This window comes from Mastacembelus armatus, chromosome 18 (genome assembly GCF_900324485.2).
Source record: "Mastacembelus armatus chromosome 18, fMasArm1.2, whole genome shotgun sequence".
Classification (NCBI taxonomy): domain Eukaryota; kingdom Metazoa; phylum Chordata; class Actinopteri; order Synbranchiformes; family Mastacembelidae; genus Mastacembelus; species Mastacembelus armatus.
In genome coordinates, this window is record NC_046650.1 from 17,072,888 (window position 1) to 17,085,374 (window position 12,487).

Below are 12,487 nucleotides of genomic sequence, written 5' to 3' on the forward strand. Positions count from 1 at the left end.
ACCCACAGAGAAAGTTCTAGCTGCCAGGTAAGACCTAAACGACTCCAATGCAAGACCACGGATACCTACAACGTCATGCAGGCGAGAAATCAAAATGTGGTGGTCAACTGTGTCAAAGGCAGCAGATAAATCAAGAAGAATAAGAACCACGAAACCGCCAGTATCAGAACAAGTGAAAATATCATTAAAAACTTTAATTAAAGCTGACTCTGTGCTGTGGTGTGGTTTGAAACCGGACTGAAAGATCTCAAGGATCTCATGCTCATCCAAAAACGCTTTCAATTGAGTATACACAACTTTTTCTAAAACCTTTGAAAAAAAAACAGTAGTCCAGAAATAGGTCTATAGTTAGCCAGAACAGATGGATCAAGACTAGGTTTCTTTGTAAGCGGTTGCACTACCACATGTTTGAAATTAGAAGGAACAACACCAGACGATAGACTACTGTTAATAATGTTAAGGACCAATTTGCCTACACAGGGAAAAACTTCTTTAAAAAACCAGGAGGGAGCTGGATCGCGAGGGGAGCCTGTGGAATTAAGAGAGCAAACCACATCCTCTAGCTGTGACATATATATTGGTTGGAATTGAACAACTCCTGTGTTTCTATTGCTCATTTTTGTAATGATGTAGGCCAGTAGCGTTAAGGACCTTGCCTAAGGGCCCACACTAGTGGCACCCTGATCAGGACTTGAACCTCCCCAAACCCCGATCTGCTGTACCTGGTATCACTGATCAGGTTTCAAGAAAGTGTTTTTGTGAGGGATCATAGGTCAGTGAAAACAGTTTATTAGTTGTTGTGAAATAATTTCATTACAGGACACAGCAAACGAATCTCAGAGCAGTGTGAAGTATCATGAAACTGTCATCTCCAGGTTTAAGTCTCAGATTAACAGAAAGGAGACTGATCTGACAAGTGAAGGTAAATGATGCTCAAAGTCTAATCATGTATACCCACTTTTTCCTAACCAGGGTCACAGGATCTGCTGGAGCCAATCCCAGCTGCCTTTTTTATCTTTAATAATATTGTAGATTCTGGTTTGCACAGATGAGGCCATGAGAGTTGAATCCAGATATTGTTCTCATGAAATACGTTGATCTTGTGATCAAGATATTTGATATTTGTGTAGGGAAATAGCTCAAAAAACCCTTTAGCCTCTAGTCTCTGCCAACACATGTCCTGAGAAGAGAACGGTTCCTGCTGTTTTAACATGTTATTGAACTTTTTATTTACTTTCTATCAGGCAACATTAAAGTTTGCTCTGACTGTTTGTAATGAGCAGGTGACAGATCAGCTTTGGGCGACATGTGAAACTGATCCAGGGCGTTGTTGGACCAGAGACACTGAGTCTGTCTTCGTGGGAAGGCCTCCAGGTAGATAGATAATAGGAACTTATCTGGTATGAGAGCTCCAGGGGGATTTGACATCAGCTCATTTTGTCAACTAGTCAAAGTCCATTAATAACAACAGGCCTACAGATTCAATCACATAGAAATTTACAGTCACTGACCTCCAGATACTCTGGTGTTATCCTGACTGTGTTTCTGACAAATGAACTGAGCAGCTAAATGAACTCAGGAAGGTTTTGTTGCTCAACTGAAGATATTTTCCAAGACTCTAAAGTCTCCACGTGGCTTCAGTCCAAACTGGATCCAAACAAACTTTAGGTCTTGTCTCAGTGAACACAATGTTTCCGCCTTAAGACACAATTAAATGTAATTTTTTTGCAAATTCGTGTTTGTACTGATTGTAGGGGCTCAAAGAGCAGGATCTGTGAAACCTTTAGTCTAATTCAGGGCGTTTCTGAAGAAGAAGATGTATGCTGAGAAAACAGCCTCACTACATAAATACCAGTGACTCCAACTCCCTGATCATCTGGTGTCTTGTCTTTGACAGGCTGTCAGTCTTTACAGGTCTGTTCCCTACAGAGATATCAGCCTCATCTTTAACATCTGCATCATCTTCACCATGAAGACTCTGATTCTGGCTGCTCTTATTTGTGCCCTGTTGGCTCTGGACACAGCTGAGGGTGAGTATTACTACACTATATATTGTGTGTATATATGTTTATGGAATAGATATGATCGGTGACGGTACAGCAGCATGGATTGGAGGCAGTGATACACAACAGGTAAACTGTTCATGAGGACAGAAAAGTCCTCTGCTGATATAGGCTTTGTCCTTATGTTGTCCTTCATCATTTTATTCTATTCTGTTTTACAGGAGGGTAACTGGTCCTGGGTTGATGGAACACCTTTCAGATACACAAACTGGGCTCCTGGACAACGTGACAACTATCAGGGTGTATAGCACTGCCTACAGATGAATTTTGGAGGTAAACCACAAAAACTTCACAAAAAGAGCACATTCTCACTAGATACTGATGAGACCGTGGCCTCATTAGACAGTCTCAGGTCTCAGGTCTTGGTCTGTAGCACTGACTGACTCACATGTTGTTGGTACTTATAGGGAGAAGGTTCTGGAACAATCTGGACTGTCAGACTCCTCTTCCATCTGTCTGTGTCAGAAACTATTAATGATCCCAGGTCTGATCCAGAGGCATGAAATCCCTGTGAAAAGCACAGGCCTTAGGCAAGGTCCTTAATGCAACTGGCCCACATCAATACAAAAATGAGCACAGGAGTCATACAGGCTCAGACGTTGCCCGGGTCAACAAGGTCTGCGTCAGGTGCTGGGGAACCAGGGCAGCCTGATATGAAGTGGGCTACTGGAACACCACACTCATGGACGAGGGCAGAGAATAGAGAACTGCTGGACCACTACTACATAAGTAATCCCAGGGAAAGGGGTTATATGAAGAGGATGTGGGACATATGGAAACTTGGAAACCCAGGCACGAAGAACTGATCAGCACCAGGAACTGACATGATCCACACCTACTGTCTAAAGAAGCTAACTCCACTCCATGAGCGCCTGGCAGATCAAATGAACCAGCTGCAAATAGATGGGACTCACCCTGAATGGATAACTGAAGGAAGGACAGTCTTGATCCTGAAGGACCCCCAAAAGGGAGCAGTCCCATCCAACTACCATCCAATAACCTGTCTCTGCACAACATGGAAGCTCCTGTCAGGCATTATAGCGGCTAATACGAGTAAGCACATGGCTGAATACTTGAGCAGGGCTCAGAAAGGAATGGGGAAGAACACCAGGGGGGCAGAACACTGTAAGACCAGACTGACTAACCTGTAGACTGCCCGGATTGATTACAAGAAAGACATCGAAGACATCGACTCACTGATCCACACCACCAGGGTCTACAGCAATGACACTGGAATGTCATTTGGACTGGATAAGTGTGGTCGGATGATAACAGAGAGAGAAAGGGTTGTCAGGACTGAAGGAACTGAATTGCCAAAAGGCAGCAGAGCAGATGTTGAGGGAAGCTACAAGAACCTTGGAATCCCAAAGGCAAATAGGAATCAAAAAGAAGCTGCAAGTAAAGAAGAAGAAGAAGAAGAAGAAGAAGTACTTTATTAATCCCCAAGGGGAAATTTAGTTGTTACAGCACTTATTCAATTTGAGATTATTGATTATATTATATTATTATTATTATTATATTATATTATTAAATTATATTGATTAATAGTAATTCATAAAGTAATTAATAAAGTAATAAAGTAATTATTATTATTTGGGGGGTTTGTGTGTGTGTGTGTGTGTGTGTGTGTGTGCGTACATGCATGCGTGTGTGTGTGTGTGTGTGTGTACATGCATGTGTGTGTGTGTGTGTGCGTTATTGTTTTTATTGAGGAATTATAGAGTCTTATGGCCGTGGACACAAAAGACTTCCTGAATCTTTCAGTCTTGGCTTTAGGGGGAATTAGTCTGTGGCTGAATGAACTTCCCATTCGCCACAGTTCCTCATGAAGTGGGTGGGCAGGATTGTCCAATATGGAGCTGATTTTGTCCACCATCCTCCTCTCTGCCACAGCCTCCAGACTGTCCAGTTCCAGTCCAACAACAGATTTTGCCTTCCTGATTAACTTATTTAGTCTGTTGGCCTCACCAGCCTTGATGCCACCTCCCCAGCACACAACTTCAAAGAACAGTGCACTCGCTACTACAGACTGATATAACATCTTCAGTAGCTTGTTGCACACACCAAAAGAACAGAGTCTCCTGAGGAAGAACAGTCTGCTCTGTCCTTTCTTGAAGAGTGCATCTGTATTGTTTGACCAGTCCAGTTTGTTGTTAATGTGGACTCCAAGGTATTTGTATGAGTCCACAATCTCTACTTCGTCTCCAAGGATGGAGACAGGGACTGGGGTCTTCTTGTTCCTCCTAAAGTCCACCACCAGTTCTCTGGTTTTCTTGATGTTGAGCTTTAGACAGTTGTTGTTACACCAATCAACAAATCTTTTTATCAAGTGTCTGTATTCCTCATCGTTATTATTGTTGATGCATCCAATGATTGAAGAGTCATCAGAGAACTTTTGGAGGTGACAGGTTCCTGAGTTGTAGCGGAAGTCTGAGGTATAGAGTGTAAACAGGAATGGTGCTAGTACAGTTCCTTGAGGTGCACCGGTGCTGCTCATCACCACATCAGATATGCAGCCATCTAAGCGAACAAACTGTGGCCGCCCAGTGAGGTAGTCTTTGATCCACTCCACCATATCTGCGGGAACTTCCATATCCTGCATCTTTGCACTTAGCAGGTGGGGCTAAATAGTGTTGAAAGCACTTGAAAAGTCAAAAAACATGACTCTCACAGTGTTGCCCTGCCTCTCCAGATGGGAGTATGCTCTGTGCATTAAGAAGATGATGGCATCTTCCACTCCGATGTGTTCTTGATATGCAAACTGCAGGGGGTCCAGAAATTCAGACACTTGGGACTTCAGGTGTTGCAGGACCAGTCTCTCAAACACTTTCATGACATGTGATGTTAGCGCTGTGATGTAAAGCAGCCACAGAGAGTAAAGCAAGTCCTAAGAAGTCAGCTAAATGGGAAGACTTGTTCCATCAACACCTACGCCCTGCCGGGCATCGGATACCCCGCTGGTATAATAAGCTGGCCAAAAGAGGAGATAGAGGCTGCTGATGTCAAGACAAGGAAACTCCTCAAAATGCATGGAGAGTTTCACCCCAAATCCAGCATCCTGAGACCGTACACTAAGAGGACTGAAGGAGGTCGAGGACTGGTGAGCATTATAGCTACCATCTGAGAAGAATCACCAAAGATCCATAGGTACATCAGGAAGATGGCCCAGAGCGATGGAGTATTTAGAGAATATCTCAGACAGCAGAAGCCCAAAGCAGAGGTCTTACTGGAAATTCCTGATTTTATCATAAGGATATTTGATTTTTTATTCAAACCTGTTTATTTTCTGTTAATCTGAGACCTAAATTTGTAGATGACAGTTTCCTGCTACTTCACACTGCTCTGAGATTCTGTTGCTGTGTCCTCTAATGACATTTTTACACAATGTAAAGGTTAACTAATGAAACAAAGACCAACAAAGATCCACCATCAGTTCCCCAAACAGCTCCCAGATCATGATGAAAGGTTGGATCAGAGTTTGGTTTTCCTTAAAACTGCCTGTTGACTCAAGGTGATGTTTCATTTGTTCATGCTGATTCTGAGCAGGTGGAATAATAAATATGTTTGTTCAGCATTGTAGCAGGCTAACATGCTGCTAGTGTGAGCAAAAACTACAGCTCCCATCAACATTTACCCAGAAATTCTCCACCAGCTGGGTTTTGTCTTTTATTTACATCCACAACATCAGCAGCAACAATCTGTTTAAAAGGGATTTGAAAGGTTTTTGTTGTATCTCTGCTGCCTACAACTGTCTACACTGTTCAGTCTGACCTGCTGACACGTCTGAACTAATAAACACAGTAAAAGTCACATCAGGACGTTCTTTGATGTTATGGCCTTAAGGTTTGTGGTGTCTCTCTGCCATTTGCACTGGGTGGCTCAAACAGCCGTTGTCTGTGAATTTTTTTAATTAATTCAGGGCGTTGCTGAAGAACATTTATACTCAGCAAACAGCTTCACTACATAAATATCAGAGACTCCAACTCCCTGATCATCTGGTGTCTTGTCTTTGACAGGCTGTCAGTCTTTACAGGTCTGTTCCCTACAGAGATATCAGCCTCATCTTTAACATCTGCATCATCTTCACCATGAAGACTCTGATTCTGGCTGCTCTTCTTTGTGCCCTGTTGGCTCTGGACACAGCTCAGGGTGAGTATTACTACACTATATATTGTGTGTATATATGTTTATGGAATAGATATCCAGATGTTATAAATGTATATATTCTGTGGATCAAACCAAATGACTTCTGCGTTAAGTTTCCTAGAGCCCAACACAGATATGAAATGGATCAATATAATGTCTTTCCACCTGTTGTGTCTCTGGAAATGATGCTGACAGGATGTTCTACACAGAGCTGCACTGCCCAAATTCCAACCCAGTCTATTAGAGTTTGTGTTATTGGACTTTGACCACTTTGTTCATCAGAGTTAGATACAACATCCTGCACATTTCCTTCTCTCTGACTTACTTTAAGGCAAACTAAGGGCTTTGTACTTCTTCATACATTAAGACACATCAGAAATAAACCTGATTATTTCCTTCATGGTCATTTCTGTATTTTCTCTCCTTCATCCAAAGATGCAGCTGTGGACCAAAGGAAACTGTTTAATAATAATGAACATAATGAGTTTTAATGTGTCAGAGGACGAGATGCAGTGATTCCCTATATAACATATATATATGTAAATTCAAGGAGAAAGTGGTTAATTTTATTAGCCCAACACACTGAAGGGAAACAAAGGTAATTGTTAGTATCTTTGTCAGAAACAGGGAGGTGGTTTAAATTCATGAGAAACTCAACATTATGCATTTTGTTTGTCTTTAGCATCTTACTTTGATTGTCCGAACGTTTGGAGGCCCAGTAAAAATCGTTGCTTCACCTATGTTCCCAAAGCCATGACCTGGCCTGATGCTGAGGTAATCAGAGTGATGTGGATTCAGTCCACAATGATTCTACACTGTTTATTTGGTCTGTGTTCACTTTAACACTGGCATCTATTCCTGCCTTGGTGTTTTCCTACTACTCAGCTTTTTTTGCTTCTTTACTGACTCCACTGTCTGTTTATCTGCACTGTAGAAAAACTGCCTCCTTCAGAATGGATGGCTTGCATCTGTGCTTGATGCTGAGGAGAATGCAGTGATTCAGAAAGTGATCTCTGACGCTAAAGGGACTGGACTCATATGGCTTGGAGGCCATGATATTACACAGGTAAATTCACAGTCTGACAGATAAATACTCAGCTGATATTGGCTTTGTCCTAATGTTATATTGTCACCATCACAATGAACAGCCTACATTACCCACAATGCACAATGCTGACAACAATGAACGTGTTATGGTAGAAGCTGCTAATGTTGATTCTCCATCCTCGTTGTCCAACTTCAGTCCAAACCAACACTGACTCAGATCAGACACTCAGTCATTTTATCAGATGCCATGAAGTTCTTCTTTAAAGAACAACTATTGAATTCTCTTTCTGCACTGTTCACATAATCACTGACTCTTGGTGACTGATGTTGACACATAACAACTAATTTATGGCTTTGTAAGGCAAGGCAAGGCAAATGTATTTGTATAGCACCTTTCATACACTACGCAATTCAAAGTGCTTTACAAGGCATATAATTACATTAAAAGCATTGAAAAGAGCATCTAAAAACAAAGACATTTAACATAAAATAAATTTAAATCAAGTAAAGTAAATTAAAATAAAACATAAAAGCACATTAAGAAAACAAGAATGAACAATTATTTGAAGGCAGCAGGAAACAACAGGGTTTTCAGTCCTGATTTGAATGAGCTGACAGTTTGAGCAGACCTCAGGTGTTCAGGAAGTTTGTTCCACAAGTGAGGAGCATAGTAACTGAATGCTGCTTCACTTTGTTTGGTTCTGGTTCTGGGAACACACAGTAGACCTGTTTCCAGATGACCTGTGGGGTCTGTAAACCTCATAGGGAACTAATACATCTTGAATATATTTTGGTCCACAACCATTTAGTGCTTTATAAACTAGCAATAAGATTTTAAAATCTATCCTTTGACTAACGGGAAGCCAGTGTAGTGATCTAAGAACTGGTGTGATATAGTCCAGTTTCCTGGTGTTTGTAAGGACTCTGGCAGCAGCATTCAGGATTAGCTGCAGCTGCCTGATTGACTTTTTGCTAAGACCTGTAAACAAGCCATTACAATAGTCTAACCTACTGAAGATAAATGCATGAACAAGTTTTTCTGCATCTTGTTTAGACAGAAAACCTTTTATTCTAGCAATGTTTTTCAGGTGGTAATAGGAAGATTTAGTGATGAATTTTATGTGGCTGTTAAAATTCAGGTCTGAGTCAATGATTACACTAAGGTTTCTGGCTTGATTTGTAGCTTTCAATGACATGGAGTCATGGTGAGCAATGACCTTTGACCTTTCATTTTTGGGGCCAAAAACAATCACTTCTGTCTTGTCTGTATTGAGCTGGAGAAAATTCTGGCGCATCCATTCTTTGACTTGATTAATACACTCACATAATGAAATTAGAGGACTATAATCATGAGATGATACTGATATATAAAGTTGGGTGTCATCTGCATAAGTATGGTAGTCAATGTTGTAGTATTCCATAATCTGAGCAAGGGGCAGCATGTAGATATTGAATAAGAGAGGACCAAGAATAGACCCCTGAGGAACCCCACATTTCATTTTTGTTCGCTCAGACTCATAGTTACCAAGTGAGACAAAATAGTCTCTATCTTGTAAGTAAGATTTTAGCCAATTTAACACTGTGCCAGTAACTCCCACCCACGTTTCTAGTCTATCAAGCAGCACATCATGATCAACTATGTCAAATGCAGCACTGAGGTCCAGTAGTACTAAAACAGAGGTTTTGGATTCATCATTATTCAAATGTAAATCATTTAAAATTTTAATAAGTGCAGTCTCTGTGCTGTGGTGTGTGCGAAATCCAGACTGAAGTGCATTAAAAAGATTGTTTTGCACCATAAATCTGTGAATTTGTTGAAAAACTACTTTTTCAATTATTTTTCCAAAAATGGAAGAATTGATATTGGCCTGTAGTTACTTACTGCTGAAGCATCTAGATTAGGCTTTTTAAGAAGAGGTTTTATAACAGCAGTTTTTAAGGCCTGGGGAAACTGCCCTGACTGAAGAGAACTATTGACAATCTGCAATACATCTGGAGCTAAGCTGTTAAAAACATTTAAAAAAAAATTTGTTGGTAAAATATCAAGGCAGCATGATGTAGATTTTAATTGTAGAAGCATTTCTGCCAGAGCTCTGTGATCAAGGAGATCAAAATGTTCTAGATTCACTGGAGAACAAGGAGGCACAGGTGATATTGTCATGTTCCTAGGACTGCAGCTAGAGATAGTTTGTCTTATCTTTGATATTTTGTCTGTGAAAAAAGCTGCAAAATCATTGCATGACTTTTTGGACAGCAGTTCAGAAGGAAGAGAGGGTGCTGGGTTTGTGAGTCTGTCTATAACAGAAAACAATGTGCGGGCATTATGGCTGTTTCTATTGATAACCTCTGAGAAAAATGATTGCCTTGCATTTTTTAATTTTTGGTTATAGTTGTGAAGACTCTTTGTTCAAGTCGAAATGAACCTGGAGTTTGGTTTTGCGTTCTGCCTGTGCATATTCTTGTCTGAATTTTAACCACTGTGGCTTTTCTCCAAGGTGACTTTGACTTTTTTCTTGCTGACAATACCTTGGTCTTAATTGGGGCAATGGAATCAATAACAGTCATAACTTTGGAGCTGAAACTGCTTACAAGATCATCAACAGGGGTTGATGCCATGGTTGGTGATGGTGCAAAAGCCTGAATGAATAATGCACAGCTCTTCTCGTTAATATTCCACTTTTTGACTACCTCTGTTTCACCTGTGTTCAAAACAGCAGGGGTGGTTGTTTTTAAAAAAAACACAGCAATGATCAGAAAGAGCAACATCGGTCACCACCACCTCAGAAATATTAAAACCTTTAGAGATTATTAGATCCAGTGTGTGTCCCTTGATATGTGTTGGATCTGTTACATGCTGAGAAAGCCCAAAGTTGTCCAGGATGTTCAAGAGTTCTTTTGCACTTGCATCATTGAGATTATCAACATGAATGTTAAAGTCACCCACTAAAACAATACAATCAAAATCAATCAATTAAAATCAATGCATACAATAGATAGTAATTTAGCACACTCGTCAAAAAAATGTGAGTTGTACTTTGGGGGTCTATAAATAGTTACAAGTGTTGCTCGACAGGAGGATTTGGTATGAAGAGCAACATATTCAAAGGAGTCAAACTTTCCATATGATATGTTTTATATATATATATATTTATCATTAAATAAAATAGCAACTCCACCTCCTTTCTTATGTATTCTTGTTTCACTCATAAAACTGAAATTTGGAGGGGTTGATTCAATAAGAAATGCAGCATTATTATCTTGTCCTAACCATGTTTCGGTTAAAAACATAAAATCAAGCTTGTGCTTAATAATAAAATCACTGATTAAAAATGATTTGCCTACCAAAGACCTGACATTTAAAAGAGCTAAATTTAGTGTGTTAAAAACATTGTTTTCCCCATGTTCTGGGACATACTGTGGTTGGCAAGGGATACATAAATTTGCGGAATGCATTGGGTAAATCTTATTTCTCTGTAGATTTACCAAACTTTTTCTGTTACCTATCAAAACTGGGATTGAAACAGCTATTTGCATACTGGGCCCCGGCTTTTCCTGGAGAGAGCCATGACAGTATTGCAGCCTGGACCAAGCACATATCAGTTAGAGCTTACTGTGCTGTTATCACGCTGTGGAGACAAAGAATGATTTCGGTGACATTGTGGAGGAGGGGGTGGTGGATGCTGCAGTTGTGATGATTGCAGCAGAGCTTGCTGAGGAATTGGTGGGGCATGCCGCTTTGAGGGACTTCTGGGGGTAAAAATGACACTGGGGGAGGAGGTCAGTTTGGGCCCAGTAGTGATGTGCTTCATCAGGTTGGCGAGGTTCTTGGTGATAGGGAATAGGATGCCCCGGGAAGATTTTCTGTAGGAGTTTGCTGTAATCGTCCTCAGAGAAGGGAGGCATGATCATTGGAGGTTGATCAAAAATAAAAATAAAATCCTCACTAAAATTCCAAATGCAGTTAAAAAAGGGGTAAAATAATGTTAAAATGTGTATTATAAAATCATTGGGTAAGAATAAATGACGTAAAAAGGAATAAAAGCAAAGTAAAACTGTCAGAAGCGGGAGCAAGCAGAAGTGTGTCTGCACTCTTCAGAAGCAGGAAGCTCAAACCAGCCTGAATGTGTCTCTCCTTATTCTGTGTCCCCTCCATCAACCCTAAACACAGTCAGTGTCCTGTGGTTTGATTTGTCTTCATCAGACACTGAAACACGTCACTACATTTTCTCTTTCTCTTCTGTTTTATAGGAGGGCAAGTGGAAATGGATTGATGGAACACCTTTCACATACACAAAGTGGCGTCCTGGACAACCTGACAACTGGCAGGGCAATGAGGACTGTCTACACTTAAATGCTGAAGGTAAATCACCAAAATGTCACTATAGTAAAACAAACTATCTACATATTGATTAGACCATGTCCTCATTAGACAGTCTCAGGTCTCAGGTCTTGGTCTGTAGCACTGACTGACACACATGTTGTTGGTACTTACAGGTAAATGGTTCTGGAATGATCTGGACTGTCAGACTCCTCTCCCATCTGTCTGTGTCAGAAACTATTAATGATCCCAGGTCTGATCCAGAGGCATGAAATCCCTGTGAAAAGCACAAACACTGGTGGAGGTGTGTTTGTCTTTGCATACTCTCACATTTTGTGCCATCAGTCTCATAGAACCTGAATTCTACTGTATCTCATTTGACATCTTCTATCATATCCAGTATATATCATCTGTTTCTTTTCTATGGCTGTAACGCTACTGAAGGAAGGAAGAGACAAGTAACATAAACAGGAGCTGGACTGTCTCTGAGGTTTTGTGCCTTTAATAAGAGCAGACTGAATGTGTTATGGAAAGAATGCTTTGAGCTCCACTTTATTCTGCAGTCTGACTCTTCTTTCTTGGCTCATGCCAAAATAAAAGTCTATCAGCATTGAAACCAGTTGGTCTGTGTTTTATGGCTCCTGTATTATGAAATTTCAAATCACACTAGGCACAGCAAATAAATAAATAAATGATACTTTATAAGTGCTGCCCCCATTTGGCCCATAGTCTGTTGTAGTTGTAGTATTGGCTCGGCTCACTAGGACCCTCAGCCGAGGTTCTTCTGGCTGTTGGTCTGACAAAATGACTCTCAGAACCGTGGGGTCATTTCTGGGAACTCTTTAAGGTCGACCAGCTTGAAAACCCGACCAATCATCATTAAACTTGGACTTGGACTAGACTTGGATCCAAC

General features: G+C 40.7%; 1 protein-coding gene across 2 annotated transcripts; it reads left to right on the forward strand.

Annotated features, from left to right (window-relative positions):
- Nucleotides 1-1,866: 1,866 nt before the first annotated feature.
- On the forward strand, nucleotides 1,867-11,916 carry LOC113141481 (ladderlectin-like). Of its 2 annotated transcripts, none has more exons than XM_026325921.1 (5): nucleotides 1,867-2,030; nucleotides 6,892-6,983; nucleotides 7,144-7,275; nucleotides 11,505-11,616; nucleotides 11,751-11,916. In XM_026325921.1, exons 1-5 carry the CDS (start codon nucleotides 1,970-1,972, stop codon nucleotides 11,816-11,818), a joined length of 465 nt encoding a protein of 154 aa, XP_026181706.1. In that variant the 5' UTR covers nucleotides 1,867-1,969; the 3' UTR covers nucleotides 11,819-11,916. The 2 variants fall into 2 exon arrangements, with proteins under 2 accessions (XP_026181706.1, XP_026181715.1); XM_026325930.1 differs by lacking the exon at nucleotides 1,867-2,030 and adding an exon at nucleotides 6,041-6,212.
- Nucleotides 11,917-12,487: the final 571 nt, after the last annotated feature.

Excerpts from the sequence above, each read along its gene's own strand:
- LOC113141481 (XM_026325921.1), top strand. The coding sequence starts at position 1,970 with ATGAAGACTCTGATTCTGGCTGCTCTTATTTGTGCCCTGTTGGCTCTG. Across the intron at positions 2,031-6,891 it reads GGCTCTGGACACAGCTGAGG|CATCTTACTTTGATTGTCCG; the intron begins GTGAGTATTACT and ends GTTTGTCTTTAG. Across the intron at positions 7,276-11,504 it reads GAGGCCATGATATTACACAG|GAGGGCAAGTGGAAATGGAT; the intron begins GTAAATTCACAG and ends TCTGTTTTATAG.